The sequence below is a fragment of the Quercus robur genome, chromosome 11 (genome assembly GCF_932294415.1).
Source record: "Quercus robur chromosome 11, dhQueRobu3.1, whole genome shotgun sequence".
NCBI lineage: Eukaryota > Viridiplantae > Streptophyta > Magnoliopsida > Fagales > Fagaceae > Quercus > Quercus robur.
The window spans coordinates 45,864,749-45,881,671 of record NC_065544.1 but is presented as its reverse complement, the minus strand read 5'-3'; the positions used below and the strand labels follow the sequence as shown (position 1 = coordinate 45,881,671).

Genomic DNA, 16,923 nt, shown 5'->3' with positions numbered 1-16,923 from the left:
TGAAAGCATTAAAATGTCTAAGGATGAAAGTTTTGATGAATTCTATGCAAAACTAAATGATATTGTTAATTCTACATATAATTTGGGTGAAATTTATGATCAACCTAAGTAGAGGTGTCCATAGAAATCGGCAACCTGCCCAACCTGTCCGACCTACCGGTGTTCGACCTACTGCCACCCGATCCGACGAATCCGGCAGTCGGATGCGGGTTTCGACCTCACTAACCCAACCTTAGCGGGTCGGTTGTCGGTTTTTAATTTCAAAACCCATGAAACTCGACCCGAACCGAAGTCCATTCAAAATCCGAACATTTTTCCAGATTCCGGCAATTTTTTCCAAATTCTGACCACTTTTTCACTTAAATCCTTCGATTTTTGGCACAATAAACACCGGATCTGGCTGAACCAATGATTTCTCATCACAATTTGCTAGAAATCTCGCCGGATCCGACGGGATCTTGGATGGATCTGGCAAGATTTCGCCGCGTTTCAAAGCATTCTAGTGATAATTGGGTTCACCCGAAATCGACCACCACTCGCCAGCAACCCAAACCGACAAACCCGTTACTGTTATAGGTCGATTGCGGGTTGAAAAACTACCCACCCAATCTTGTACGAGTTGGTTGCAGGTTGGGAAAAAACCCAACCCGCCCGACCTATGGACAACCCTAAACCTAAGATAGTTAGGAAGATTCTTAGATTATTAACTGAGGACTATAAACTCAAAATAACTGCCATTACTAAAAGCAAGGATGCGGACTCCATCTCTGTTGATGAAGTTGTAGGATCTCTACAATCCTGTGAAAAACTACTGACCTAATTAGAGTAAGGATGTGGACTCCACCCCTGTAAGATTCCCTGTTTTACAACTACTGCCATAAAAACCTACAATTGTTTTCACATGGACTCCGTACTAATATTAGTTTCAATCTTTTCATCTCTACACCTTTATTTTATTTATTTTTGAGTTAGTTGTGAACTTTTTCACTCACCTCTAAGAAAGTCTCCAAAATATTGTGTACAACCCAATTGAAACCCTTAACAATTTTACCTAAAAAAACAAACAAGAGGATTGAGTAAAAAAAATAAGAAGATTAAGTGGATCAAATTTAGTGTGTTTTGCCAATTAGCTTTTTCTTTTTTTCTTTCTTTTTTTTGTCTTAAAATTTATTTCAAATAATCTACCTTTTAGTTTTTTTGAAATAAACTGGTTTTTTTAGTTGCAAATGAGCTAGCTGAAATAAGCAATTCCCAAACAGACATAAGAAATATAGTTGCAACATTTTTTAATTTGTTTATATGCCTTTTTATTTTTTGGAAACAAACACATAAACACAAAAAAGAAAGGAATGGGGTTAGGTCAAATGGATACTCATCATAGTTATTATACCCATCCAAACGAAACATTCCAGTTTTCAGTTTCAAAAAAACCAAAATTTTAAAAAGTCTCCAATCACAAAAATTCACATACAAAGACAAATTAACAATGGTAAACAACTAACTATAAAACAAATGGTTATCTTAATAATTGCCCTAACGCTAAGAATACAAGTTAAAGATTAATAAATGCTCAATTATAGGGAACAAACAAACAAACAAACAAATATATTTAATTGAATTAAGGATTTTGTTAATTTTAAAAACTTTTTTAGGGGAAATGAAAAAAATAATGTTTTTCTTAATTATAAATTATTTATATATTCTATGAAAATTGTATCAAAACTTTTCTAAAATAGTTAATTAACAAATGCCCTAAAAAGACACCTATTAATCGGATTCAATAACTTTAAGAGAAATGTTATGTTCATAACATTTCATAAAAAATTCTAAGTTCTAGGCTGTTACTTGCTGTTACTAGTAAAAAAAAAAAAATTCAGTGGTGAATGCATATTAGAACTAGTAATAACTTATCATCTAAGGTATATCGTGAAAATTTTGTTAATTTAATAATTCTCTCACTTTAATTAATCATTTTTCAAAATAAAAGATAGAAATTTATTTTATTAATAAAAAATTATTTATTTAATTTTAGAGATTCATTAATCAAGACTCATTGCGCTCATGTTTTTAAGGGCTTGCTTGGTTGTGTTGTTTAAACAACACAATTGGTATTTTCTAAACAATTTTTCACACGTACATTTTTTCACAGTATTTAAAAAACATTATTAGGACAACAACGTTATTAGAATAATGTTGCCAAACGGGCCTAGATAACTCCCTCGTTACTTCCGGTATCCTGGTCTGCTCGGTTCTCCAGATTCTTCAAGTTATTGTTGGGCTTAATTTCGCAACTGAGAGCTCAGCTCTCTCTCCCTCTCTCTCTCTCTCTCTCTCTCTCTCTTTGTTCTTTCTTTCTTCGCTTCCCCAATCTGTATGTTATGTTTTTGTTTCCCTTCTTAAATTTTTGTTTTTTTTGTTAGTGAAGTGGTGGGCCCGTGTATGACTTAGCATTCCCCAACTGGGCCTTCTTGTTTTGTGTTAACATATTAAGACCCCTAGCTTTAAGTGAAATTTGTCAGACAAACTTTCTGCAGCTTCTTCAATGGCAGCTAAAGCTACACACTTATTATCCTCCTACTCCCCAACACTTCCCAAAACCTTTGAAAACCCTCTTAACCAAAACTCGTATTCCAAAATCCAAACTTTATCCCTCAAAACCACCCAAAAGTGGTCTCTTTCTCTCACAGTCAGAGCCATCCTCTCCCAAAACACCTCATTTCAGCATTGTTTCACCAAATCCTCAGATGGGTATCTTTACTGTGAAGGACTTAAGGTCCAGGAAGTCATGGACTCTGTTGAGAAGAGGCCGTTCTATCTCTACAGTAAGCCACAGATAACTAGAAACTTTGAGGCCTATAACCAGGCTTTGGATGGACTGAGCTCAATTATTGGGTACGCTATTAAGGCTAACAATAACTCGAAGATTCTAGAGTATTTAAGGCAGCTTGGTTGTGGTGCTGTGCTTGTCAGTGGAAATGAGCTGAGGCTTGCTCTCCATGCTGAGTTTGATCCCACTAAGTAAAATCGTCTACACCCACTTGTGTTTATTTCTTAATATGCTTCTGCGTTGGTCTGCTTTGTTTTTCTATCTTTTATGCTGTATCACATATTTGTTTTTGCAGCGATATTTCTCTATTTATGTTTATGCTTTTGACTTTTAGTCTTCTACAACTTTGTGGTTTAGAGCTTGCATATGTTATATTATATTATATTATTTTATATACTGTTACTATTGTTATAATATTATTTTAATTTATATTTAGTTTTGATAGTGGTTTGAGTAATCAATTTTAGTTATTATTGTCGTTAAATTCAACAAAAACAAAAGATTAATATTATTCTTGCTTATGATATATTTATATATTTGACATAGTAATGCATGTACTTATTTATTGAAGCATTGAAACAAATACAAATTCTCTTTAATTCTTTGGTTTTATTACAAATAATTTTAGTAATATGAAAGAAGGTAGGGTACAAATAGTTTTTACATTTTAGTAGTTGAATGTTGTCGATGTTATAAGTGTTTGACTAGTAACGATGTTAGTTTCAGTGTAATCTGGTTGTGTTTGAATGAACAGGTGTATTTTTAATGGGAATGGAAAACTTTTGAAGGAATTGGTCTTAGCCGCCGAAGCGGGTATCTTTGTTAATGTTGATAGTGAATTTGACTTGGAGAATATTGTAGCAGCTGCAAGAATAGCTGGCAAGAAGGTTAATGTTTTACTTCGGATCAACCCAGACGTGGACCCTCAAGTATGTAATAGCCAGATTGTAACACTTATTGTTATGGATTGTATAGTGTATAGAGTATGTGATGTTGTTGTAAATAGATCTGTTTTTATAGAATTTAAATTGACTGTTTAAAATATTTTACTGATTGGCTGAAATGATTCATGACTGCAATGGAGTTTTGTAACTTGAGAACACTTTTAAGTTTTTAAACTATCTGCGTCAGGTCTTATTCAACTGTTTTTCCTGAGCTAACAATCTCTAATAGGAGGGTACTTGATGCATGTAATTTGAAATTGTTCCACTGTTCATTTGTTTCAAAGTTTAAATCATGTATACCGTAGGAGCAAGGCTGTTTTCAAAATTCACTCTTGTTTTCCCATATATATATATCATTGATTTTTTTGTTTGAATTGAAACCGATAAGCAATAGATTTATTAGAAGACATGAAAACATATTTGATTCAATCTTTTTTGGCTATTATGTTAATCTAAATGGAACATAATCACTATTTCTGGGACCTTGCCCAAAGGGGAAAAAAATGTACAAGTGTTTTTTGGTTTGTGGTCTTCTCATGCTCTAAGGGTCCATTTGGTTAGGCGTTTTGGGAGTTTAAAAGAGCATTTTTAAAACCCAAAACTCTATTTTGCAACTATAACTCCTTATCGCTTTTTTACAAACGCTCGTTTTAAACTCAAAACAGAGTTTTCCAACAGCTTATACAAATACACCCTAAACCTTTAATAGACTTGGGGTGTGACACCTTGACCAAACTATTGTGAACCTATGCCTGCTAATCACCACTACCACTTTTTTGGCACTATTGTTGTCACACCACCTCTATTGTTATGCCTATCTCTACTGCCACATTGCATTTTACACTCTAAACTACCTTAGAACCAAGGCACCCCCATTTCTACACTATCAGCTTGACCCCACCACCTTATTCATCTGTATTGTTAGGTTGGTCTGCTTATAATGCTGAAGTTTAATCTTACTAACTTGTCTTTTTCTTTTCTTAGGTCCATCCTTATGTTGCCACTGGGAACAAGAACTCCAAATTTGGTATTAGAAATGAGAAGTTGCAATGGTTCTTGGATTCTGTAAAGGCACATCCTAATGAGCTAAAGCTTGTGGGAGCTCATTGCCATCTTGGGTCCACCATCACCAAGGTATTTTCAACAACTTTGCGTTCAAATTCTTTCATTTATTTAATGCAATTACAATATAGAACCTGTAGAAGATGAGTCTGGGACATGTATAGCCATAGTACGTTAGTTATTACATTTTTTTCAGGGTATGATAGCAATTACATACCACTGTTCACATGGCGAAAACTCAAGATTAAAAAAGAAAAGAAAAGAAATTTTGTTCTTTAGGCAACTAGTTTTTTAATGCTGTTTCCCAAGACATTGGATGTTGATGTAGAAATATTCTTCCCCCCTTCATTTGTTGTCTTGTTATCTTGCCGTTTACACTGATGTTGATCTTGGTTTCATTCTCTGTTTGAATTAGTTTTTATTGTTCTGTCCAATTGCCATGGTATGCGTTTAGTTATTTTCTCTGGCTTTACAAAAAATATGAAACATTTGTTTTTTTTTTTCTTGGGTTAATGTAAAGGTTAAAGATCTGGTTTTTAATATTTACAGGTGGACATATTCAGGGATGCTGCGGTTCTTATGGTCAACTACATTGACGAAATCCGAGCTCAAGGTTTTGAAGTTGATTACTTAAATATTGGAGGTGGACTTGGTATAGATTATTATCACACTGGTGCTATCCTTCCTACACCCAGAGATTTAATTGATACTGTGAGGATCATATCTCTAAGTCTTGTTTTCTGGCCTTTATTAAGTATAAAATTCATGTCTGCATGGCTAATAATTCATTTAAAGAAAGAGGGAGTTCTTGATACATGGGTAGCATTGCTTGCATCATGCACTTCTGACAAGGGTGGGCTGCTAATTTTTATACTCAAACTTGATCTTAGAATGATAATTGCAAAATAGGTTATTACATTTGCAATTGCCAAAAAATGTAGAGCACATGTAGCCTGTAGGATTTGAAGGATTTTAATTTTACTGTGGGCTTCATGAATTACTGTGCCTCACTTCAATTTCTTGATTTATATGGAAGTCCAATCTTAGTCAGAAATAAATTAACTTTGACACAAATGGTCCTTGCACCAATTGACATCTCTTCTCCCCAAAAACATAGGATGCAGGATGTGGTCAATGGTGCAATCTTCTATGCATAGTGACTTGTATATTACCTATCATCTGCTTTAATTGTGAAAGATGCTTTTTTGTTTGGTAAAATAGGCTGACAAATGATGTTTTGGATGAGAATTTGCAATACATATTGTAGTAGCTCTGTTCTTTTACTCAGATCTAGTGGCCATAAGTATCTAATAGAATGCAGTGAGGATTCATTGCCAATGTAAACCTAATATATACTCACCTAGTCTTCTGAAACTTTATATGATATTTAGAGCCACATCCCCCAACCCTCTCCAAGAAATTCTCTTTTTGTATGGTTTGGGTTTATGTTTTGAGAATTATAATATTGTCAACATATTTGAAAACTTTGTAGGATTTCATTTTGAATAATTTTTTTGACTAATTTATAATCTTAGTGTGGGATTAAATTGGATGACAAAAGGTAATAAAGGCTTCACTTCCCAGTGGGGAATATAGTTTTTAAAGAGAATTAGCAATGTTCTTACTTTGATCAATATGAAGGTTCACTGAATCTTTTTAACATTGGTGGTTGCTGCAGGTTCGAGAGCTGGTCCTTTCACGAAATCTTAAACTCATCATTGAACCTGGGAGATCATTGATTGCAAATACTTGTTGCCTGGTTAGTCGTGTAACTGGGGTCAAAACTAATGGAACAAAAAACTTTGTTGTGATTGATGGCAGCATGGCTGAACTTATCCGTCCTAGTCTTTATGGTGCTTATCAAGTAAGAATTTAACTACTTCTCTTGTAGACAATTATATTTATGTGAATTGAAGATAATGGACATCTAATCAGTTTTGTGTATCAAATGCATCTAGTACTTGAAAAACGTTTTTCAACATTAAACTGTTACTTGTTGGTCAAATATTGTATTAATTAGTGGCTGTTTTCCCTTATATCAAACCTATAAAACAGTGTAGTACCAACCTTTTAAAAAGTCTAAATTGCTGGTTCTCATATATGCTACTACATAGCAAATGCACTTGTATTTTTTGCTCATTTTGGACATAATGATAAATATTTCTCTAATCACCATGGCTGTTCACACATTACATTGTTGTGCCTTTTCATCACAATTGACTTGTCGGTACCCGGTTGCAGCACATAGAGCTGGTTTCTCCTGCACCACCTGATGCAGAGACCTCAACCTTTGATGTGGTGGGCCCTGTCTGTGAGTCAGCAGATTTCCTGGGAAAGGATAGAGTACTTCCAACTCCAGCCAAGGTATTGTGTAGGCTTCCTGTTGGATTGTCACAGCTATAATTTTCTTCATATCCTTTTTTTTTCTTTTTCTTTTTATTTTTTGTTGTTGTGGGTGGGGGGTGGGGGGTGGCTGTTATGCATATTCTAATGAGTGAAACAACAACCATCAAGGCCAAGTTCCAAATGGGCTATTTGGCTATGGATTCTAAGCAAACCAATTAGGGTTGGTCACGTGAATTCTTTTTTGGCATTTTATCATACCCAAAATCATACTATTTGCCATCTCCTTAATTGACATATCCTTTTTTACCTTTTCAACTAATGTTATTTTAGGTCTTCTTCTACCTTTTTTGGTTCCCTTTAATTGGATCAACTCGCTTTATTATACCCAAAATCATACTATTTGTCACCTCCTTAATTCACATATCATTTTTTACTTTTTCAACTAATGTTATTTTAGGTCTTCTCCCTTTTTTCTGGTTCCCTTGACTTGGATCAACTCACTCTTCCTCACTAGTGTATTCTAAGGTGTGAAACCCAATAAAAAATGACTACTCTCTTTTTAAATTCTCTGACTAGAATTTCACTTTGCAGGGAGCTGGTCTGGTTGTTCATGATGCTGGTGCTTACTGTATGAGCATGGCGTCAACTTATAATCTTAGAATGCGCCCACCAGAGTACTGGGTACGTATCAATGACTTCACATTGTCTATATTTTATACAACACACCTATGCCGTACAAATGATACTTTAAGCTGTGATTTTTACGTTTTATATTTCCATCTAATTACACAATTAACATTAGAGGCGGTTTCTATTTATCGCTTTTATGCTGCACAAATGGTACTAGAAAATTTGACTGTTCCATCTTGTATTTCCATCACTTTATGCAATTAACACTAGAGGTGGGTTCTACTGCTTTTAGTAACTCTCACAAATTTGAATCTTATGCCTGAGTGAGCTCCTATATTATCAATCTTATTCACAGAAATTTCTGCATCTTTTTAATTTGGAATATCTCATATATTATGGATTAGTTATAAGTAATTGTATCCACGACCCCCACTCCTTTTTTGTCTCTCAAAAAGCTTTATTTATCATTTGTAGGTTGAAGAAGATGGATCAGTGACCAAAATCCGGCGTGGAGAAACATTAGAAGATCATATGCAATTCTTCGAAGGGCTTTAATCAACATCATGGGTTGTGTCTGTAACTGTAGATTAAGATACCTGTGATTTGCTTCCACTTATGTAAATCTTGAGTTTCCAATAGGGAAAGGGCTGTGATTGTGTCCCAATTAATATGAAGATAGTCTCTTGGAATGTGAGGGAGCTGAACAAGAAGGATAGGAGGCTGATGTCATTTGTCTGTAGGAGACAAAGATGGAGCTTATCGGGTTTTATTAAAATTCTTTGAGGTTGTCAAAATGTTGATTGGGTTTATTTGAATTCAATAGGTGCTTCAGGTGGGATAGGAAGGTTTTGGAGAAGTTGGAAGATGTTGTGGGTCAATTTTCGGTGTCTTGTAAATTTAGGAATGTAGAGGACAATTTTGAATGGGCTTTTACTAGTGTTTATAGTCCTATTGTGGATAGGGAGAAAAGGCTAATGTTGGAGGAATTTGTGGGTTTGTATAGTTGGTGGAATTTGCCATGGTGTGTAGGTGGTGACTTCAATGTTGTTCGCTTTCCTTCTGAACATTTGGGGGCTAAAAGCTTCGCTCAGGTTATGCACAATTTCTCAAATTTCATATCTATTAATGGGTTAATGGATATCCCTTTGGAGGGTGACAGTTACACTTGGTCCAATTCTTTATTTAGTTCTAGTATAGATCAATTTCTCTTTTCTTCTGAGTGGGAGGAACACTATCCAAATATTCATAAAAAATGGCTTATTAGAGTTTTATCAGACCATATTTCCCGATTTCTTTAGAGGGTGGTGATATTCATAAGGGCCGATGGCCTTTTCGTTTTGAGAACATGTGGCTTCAAGTGGATGGTTTTGTGGAGAAGGTGAAAATTTGGTGGGACTCTTATAATTTCTATGGAACTCCAAGTTACAGGTTAGCCAAGAAGTTAAAAGCTTTAAATGGAGATTTTAAAAAGCGGAATGAATTAGAGTTTGGTAATGTAACCATTAAGAGAATGAAATTGTGGAATGTTTTGAATGCTCTAGATTCTAAAGAGGAGAGGGTTTCTTTATCAATCAATGAGAAGTGTGAAAAAGGAGAATTTGCATGGAAATTGAGAAGACTGCATTGTTGGAAGAGATTAGCTGGTGACAAAAATCGAGGGTGCTATGTTTAAGGGAAGGGGGGACATCAAAATGAATTTCTTTCACTGGATGGCTAATTCTAATAGAAGAACTAACAGTATTGGCAGTCTTAATATTGGAGTGTTGACATCAGATCAAGAAGTTATTGAAGATGGTATTGTTTGATTCTATAAGAGTCTTTACTCGGAAGATAAGCTCCATCGCCCTCACCCGGATGTGTTGAATTTTTCCGAGATTTCCAAGGATAAGGCTGGCTGGTTGGAAAAGCCTTTTGAGGCAGTTGAGATTCCTTTTGAGGAAGTTGAGATTTTTAGGGTGGGTTAAGGATTTTAATGGAGATAAAGCTCCTAGACTTGATGGTTTCCCTATGGCTTTTTTCTAGACTTGTTGGGTCATTATCAAAACCAATCTTATGGACATTTTTCAATATATATATATTTTTTTTGATAATGCTCTGTTTGAAAAAAGTTTGAATGCCACTTTCATTTCCTTGATTCCTAAAATATCCGGTGTGGTGAAGGTAAGGGGTTTCCGACCTATCAACTTGGTTATTAGAAAATTGAGAAGTTTTAATAAAGCACTGCTTGAAAATGGTTTTGGAGATTTGGGAATGAGCTTCAAGCCTAGTGGATGAGAGTGATAAGGATCAAGTATGGTTGTGAAGGGGGAGGCTAGTTCTCTTGTCCTATTACTAGTCCTCATGGAGTGAGTTTGTGGAAGTCTATTAGCCGTGGTTGGCCTTCTTTTACTTGTCATATCCAATTTGAGAGGTTGGGATGGGATCTACTATTAGATTTTGGCAGGATGCTTGGTGTGGGGACACCTCTTTGAGATTGTGCTATTCGGAATTATGTGCTAGAAGTCACAATAAGGAGGCTTATGTAGCTGATTTGATGAAGTTCCCAAATGGTGTTCTCTATTGGAATTTGAATTTTGTAAGAGGTTTTCAGGATTGGTAATTGGAGTCTTTATCCAATTTCTTGAATAGTATTTATGGAGTTTCTTTGAGGGGAGTTAGGATTTATTGGAAGTCCACTAAGGGAAGAGGTTTTGCAGTTCGCTCATACTACTAGATCTTGACAAAAAATATAGATCAGTCCTTCCCTTTGAAGATTGTTTGGAAGCCTAAAGTTCCTCCTAGAGTTTCTATTTTTTTTTTTTTTTTTTTTTTGGGTCTGGATTGCCGCTTTGGGGAATATTTTGACAATTGATAATCTTCGGAAACAGAAGATATGGATTTTAGATTGGTGTTGTATGTGTAAAAAAAAATTGGGGAATCAGTAGACCATCTTCTTATCCATTGTCCTCTCACTTTTAATTTGTGGTACATGGTGTTTATCTTGTTTGACATTCAATGGGTTATGTCGAAGACAGTGGTGGAGCTGCTAGCTTGTTGGCAAGGAAAGTTTGGGCGACATCAGAATAGTGCTATTTGGATGGTTGTCTCTCATTCTTTGATGTGGTGCATTTGGTGGGAGAGGAATACTTGACATTTTGAGGATTCATAAACAGAGTTCCAGATCTTAAAATCTTCTTTTTTAAGACTCTTTTGAACTGGGTAACAATGTTAAGTTTTTGTTCTTTCTTTTCAGTTCATGGTTTTATGGACTTCTGCACTTTATGTGCTTGAGTTGTATTTTGTCCTTGATGTATACTACTTGTATACTCGGGTGACACTTCTCTTCTTTTTTTAATACTTATCAAAAAAAGAAGAAGAAGAGATACCTGTGGTTTGCTCTTGATGCATGGTTGCATTATTTCATGCTGGATGTTGTGAATTTGAATATTGAATTTGCAGATGCATTTTTTTGTTTGTACTAGCCTTATTTAGCAGTTACCATCGTGTTATAATTTGAGTGTTGAGAGGAAATATGAACTTAAAATTTTCAATATATTGAGAAAGGAAATTAGAGTGAGAAGCCTTGATAAATCAATTAATAAGACTTCACATCCTGCAAATTTGCCTCCAAAAGTTATAGGGTTATAGGGTAAAACTTAAGTAATTAAAAGAATGTAGTATATTAGCATAGGTGTATTATATTAGATTCTCCAATTAAATTCAAATACATAAAATTGCATTCAATATAACTTTTCTTTAGAAAAAATGACATTGTTTGTGCTTTATTATAGTTAGCAACCATGTGATTGACTTTCAATGTATAGCACCTAAAGAACTATACTTAAGTTTTGCTCAAAATTATATATAATTTCCAGTTGCAGCAGCCACTTGCAAGTTTGTTCCTGGCTCATATCTGTGAGCTTAATGTGCATCTTTCAATGCTTCTTGTAACTCTTTTTTTGTTTACTTACCCATGCAGAAGCTTTTGTATCTGAGTGGCAAACACATTTCCAAGTTCAACAATACAGCATCTGGATAAGAATGACATTTTCACACAGTTGAAATTGGAGTGTGTTTCAATTAGCATCACTATCATCTAAAAAAATTAGGTGATCCATTAACATCAAGTGTGGTACCAAATCCCTGTGGAAGGCATGCAATGGATAATTGTGGTCCATGATTTGGAGTTAAGGACTCATGGATTGGAGGTCTTGGCCCAAGATCCCAAGAATGAACAATAATCTAGTAATGCAAACCATTTTTCACTTAAAAGTTCTGACAAAAAAAAGGAAAAAAAAATTCAATAAGCTTTTAGGTATATCCGGATTTGATAATTGTTTTGTTTCAAATTTTCAACGAGGAGTAATTGTCACTTGTTGTCAGGCCACAATACTTAAAAAACAATTAGGGAACATCGCTGGTCTATGTCAATTTTTTCAATAGTAAAAGGAAAGCTACTTTGAATAATATTTAGTTATGATGGCCTACCAAACACATTGACTGACTCTAATGGTGACCGATGGATGTTGCATCTTCTAGTAATTAAAATCTAGATGCATAGAATTGAAAATGGTTACATATGCAAAATGATAGTCAGATACTATTGGCCTCAATCAGTTTTACCTCTTTACTTGATGGCTCAACACAAATTATAACAATTTACCTTGCCTCATGTAATGTTACTTTCTTAAAATAAACTGTAAAACTCAACAACAAAAAAGTTTTAGTTGCAAACTTTTTAAGGGTAGAACATGAATCCTCAACAAATTATTCATGATCGATCATGTAAGGACTCGATTTGTACCGACCCCAAATTGGTGTATTGGGTTCGAACGTAAAAGGCCTAAACAATAAAATTTGTAGAGAATGGACTAAAAGGCTAGACATTGGTGAACAGACAGCCGTTAGTCATGGTGTTCGTAATGATTGCTCAGAGGTGAACTGAGCTTGTCCAAAAAGACTTTCTCTCCGGCACGGCTTGAGTGGCTCCGGTCATTGGACCTCGTCCGAGGAGCTTAATGTTCTTACTATTCCTTTTACACTCGGTTACAATAGTCCAATAGATGATACATAATGCTCTTGTTTTTCTTCCCCCCTTCCCCTCTCTTCTTTTTCCCGGGGATGAATTCTTACATTATATAGCCCCTCTCAGTTAATCCTGACCTTCCATCTGTTGATCAGGCAGGTAACTACTCGAGTGCTTGTCCCATCAGCCGCCTTCCCCTACTTTCTGTTAGTTGCAATAACCAAAGCCACACTGTTCAGGGGTCTTTTCCCATCAATGTGGCCAGAACGTTTGTGGGCGCATTCAATGCGAAGGTGACAGCTTTTCCTTGAACCGCTCCCACACTGTACCCCCGTGCGAGTTCTATTGTACTCGTCTTTTCCTCTGGGAGCGCTTTGGGGGTTGCCTTTGATGGCGTGGCGTTCTTCCCTTCTAGGTTTTGGGATGCTGAGGACAGGATCGTCCTCGGCTGCATTTCTAAGCCATTTGGACTCTCGTTGCATGTCCTCGGTAACGTCTCTCCTTGACGCGGACCTTGGGCCCTAATGTATAGTGGGCCGGGGTCACAAATTCTTTGGCCCCATAGATCATATATTATTTTTGCCTCAAGATGAATTAGTAGTAAATGTGGCAAAATTTTACGATGTCATCTACCTACTACAATCATTTTATTATTATTGTTATTATTATATTTTTAACATTGATTGCAAATAAAATATATAACACCAAGCACTAAATAGAGTGTAATGAATAAATGAAAGGTTTAAAAAAATGCAACAAAATAAAAGAAAAATTTTGCTTTAATTTATATACTGATTTTCAAAACAACTCATATCATATTAACTATTTTAGTATTTTACACTAAATTTCATTAAAATATCAAATTTTCTTATTTTTTTAGTTATTTATATTTCTTTATACACAATAACCACTATCTACTCTTTTCCTTTATTCTCACAATATGTAAAGGGAAAAATAAAGAACCAAATACAAAATGAATTAATATCAATGTAAATTTATACTGATACTATTTATTATATGTGGCTTTGACCGCATGCACCGGCCATGGGCATGCCAGCATATACGAAGGAGATTATTTGGACATGGCAAAATATAAGCGGACATGTCATGAACTTGGCCACGTCCAAGTGTTGCTGCCACAAGCATGCTCACGTGCACACCGTACCACCTCATCCTGCCGCCGGCCAAATTGGCACTAATGCGCGTGATAAGGTTAATAAAAAAAAAAAAAACAAACATACAAACATTGCAATCCAGGAACAGAATTTCCAAGATACACTGAGATTTGTATCTTTGTACTGAGCAATCTTTTACTGGACAAAACGTGTACGAAAACAAGTGGGGGCGAGAGCGATGTGGCCACTCGTGAACTTTTGCATTTCCTTATTTTGGAGGCAACATTTGAGTCTGATGTCTTTTTAGGAGTTTGTATTGTGCAAGAAGAAATTAAGTTATGCATGCTTTTCTGTGGATGTGACCCTTAGTTTACACATTTATGGGTTTAGTTCATTTGTCAATTCAAAATTACTCTGGCTCTCATGAAAAACTACATCGATTTTAATGTCAATTGTGGACCCTAGTTTGTAACCTAGATGCTATGCAATTAGAAAAGTCATTTGTCTATGATAGTATTATTTAACAAAAAAGGCAGATAAATGTGTAATTATTAATCAACCACATTGTAAGCAACAATTGGAGCAAATCGAGGAAATTTGGATATGTTTTTGTTTTGGGTTTCCAATCCACTGTCCCAATTTGTTTTTTACTTTTAGTAAAGATTTGAAAACATAAGAATCCCCACACACACCATCTTCCTATCTTCTTTTCTTTCCTTTTTCTTTTCCATGGTGTTGTGTAGTACAGACAGATGGCTAGTCAAGTTAAAGAAAGATTAGACTCGCTTAAATGTTCGGTTAATAGGTGCCTTTAGAGCTTTGCTAATGGACTTTTTTTTAATAAAAAAATATATTACTTTTATAAACAAAATTTGACAAAAGAAATATTAATTACTTTTTTCTTTTCTCGTAATTTTTTTTTCTAAAATGTTTCCTAAACTAATTCATTTAGAATATCCATTAACTTTTCTCAAAGAAAAATAAAAGCTTGGGTGACAAAATGTTACAAGTATTTGCATGCCAAAAGCATTTGTAGAAGTTCAAAAACATTATAGAAATTCTACATTTTCTTAGTATTATAAAAAAAAAATGAAATTGTTTCTTTTTTTTTTTTTTTTTGCCCCTAAAATTATTATGCTTAGTTTGTTAAAATCACACTCAATTCATCAAATATATTACATTTTGCCTCACATAAAAGTGAGTTTTGCCTATAGCCATATAGGTTTCACATGCGAAACCTACTCTTATATATATATATATAATAAAAAAAAATAGTGTAAGTAATTTACTGAGTATATGGAACAATTTCTTTAAAATATTAATTTATTTTTAGCAAGGTTTTAAGTCATTTTCAAGACATTAATTTATTTTTAAAAAGTGAAACCCACGTGATTTCGTTTTAATAAGCAAGGTTTAAATGTTTAATAAGATTACCTTAAAAAAAGAAGTGAGTTTTGTATTTTTTTTTCTTTTTAATGAGAAAAAAAATGAGTTTTTTTTTTTTTATTTTTTTTTTAAGATGTAATAAAGAGTTGTTACTAATTTTTTTTTTTTTTTTAAAACCTTGAATTTTGACATCACATAAAATGAAGTTTATTGGATAGAGCTCCCATTAACACCATGAGATGAAGCGTTTATTTATTGGCATGACAAGCGTGTTCATGAATAGTTTTCATGACGCATATAGAAAAAAGAAGAGATGGGGACCTGCAATTTCTATCCTCTCTTTAAAGGCTACAAAAGTTGGATGCTTTAACAGTTATAACTTATACCTCATTGGTTTTCTTTTCTTTTTTTTTTTTTTTTCTGATGTGCAAGTAAAACAGTTTACACATTGAATTATTGGATTCTAAATCCATCTATCAAATCAATTCCAAAGCTTTATTTCACGACAACTTCATGTTAATGGAATTTCCTGCAAGGGTTTTTCTGGGTGCTTTACCATTTTGTCGTTTACTGTTTCTTTGCCTTCTACTTTTTTTCACATTTGACAATCTGATCTACTGGCAAGGTTGGAGAAAAAGAAGCAAACTTATATATATATATATATATATATATATATATATATATATTATTGTGCAAAGAAAAAGTAAGAAACTCTTTAAGATCTGTGGTCCTCTCTCTCACGTGATAATGGTGGGCACTAGGCACTGCCAACCTAAAATTATTAACAAGTTCTTGTTGGATGTTGCAGTTGCAGCTACTGATCAGTAATGAGTCTTATAGCAGGAACTAACTTATAATTATGAATCAATAAGTTTAGAGACGATTTATGTTTACAATCAATCAAGTGGTGAGTCAGTGGATTAGAGTTAGCTCAATTTGTAGAGTCTTTTGTCGGTGAGCAAGATCTAGAGTTCAAATTCGATCTATATCAAAACCAATTAGTAACTTGACTTGATGATATAGAGTAATCATCGTGGATCAGAAGATGTCATAGGTTGAAATTCTGTCATATTTTAAAGAAAGAAAAAAAAAAAAAAGAGATGGTGAGCTATAAATGTTAAACAATAAAGTGATATTAATGGTGAGTTCAAATGAGAATCAACAACAATTTGACGACTCTACCATTGTGAAATTTGTTATGAAAACGTTATATAAACATTGGTCATTATAAATGGGTATATATAAGTTATACTGTGTGCATTTTTATTGGCTAATTTGTTTATTCATGGAAAGCAATTAAAGGTATAATTTTACTTCCTATAAAAAAATTATATTTTACTTAAAAAAAAAGAAATTTAAAAAAGTTATACATAAATACATGTCAACTAACTTTAAAAAAAAAAAAAAAAAAAAAAAACATACACACACACACGCACACTCACAAATTGGTCAATATTAAAGGTACAACTCTTTTCATAATAATTTTCACAATGTGTTCAAATGATAAGTTATAATTGAAGCAATATCTTGAATAATTGAAGTAATGTCTATGGGTTCTAATTAACTCAATTAGTAAAGTCTCTGATAGTTGAATAAAAGATTTAGAGT

The 16,923-nt window shown here is 34.1% G+C and overlaps 1 protein-coding gene across 2 annotated transcripts in view; it reads left to right on the top strand.

Annotated features, from left to right (window-relative positions):
* LOC126705315 (diaminopimelate decarboxylase 2, chloroplastic-like) overlaps positions 1-11,262 on the top strand; it is a 104,224-nt gene extending 92,962 nt beyond the window's left edge. The window contains exons 2-9 of one of the 2 annotated variants that reach the window (XM_050404214.1): positions 2,713-3,018; positions 3,582-3,756; positions 4,756-4,905; positions 5,383-5,544; positions 6,512-6,697; positions 7,075-7,197; positions 7,771-7,860; positions 8,284-11,262. In XM_050404214.1, the coding sequence (XP_050260171.1) occupies positions 2,713-3,018; positions 3,582-3,756; positions 4,756-4,905; positions 5,383-5,544; positions 6,512-6,697; positions 7,075-7,197; positions 7,771-7,860; positions 8,284-8,364 (1,273 nt within the window). In that variant the 3' untranslated portion in view covers positions 8,365-11,262. The remainder of the gene's footprint in view (positions 1-2,712; positions 3,019-3,581; positions 3,757-4,755; positions 4,906-5,382; positions 5,545-6,511; positions 6,698-7,074; positions 7,198-7,770; positions 7,861-8,283) is intronic. The other variant, XM_050404215.1, reaches the window with a different exon arrangement.
* Positions 11,263-16,923: the final 5,661 nt, after the last annotated feature.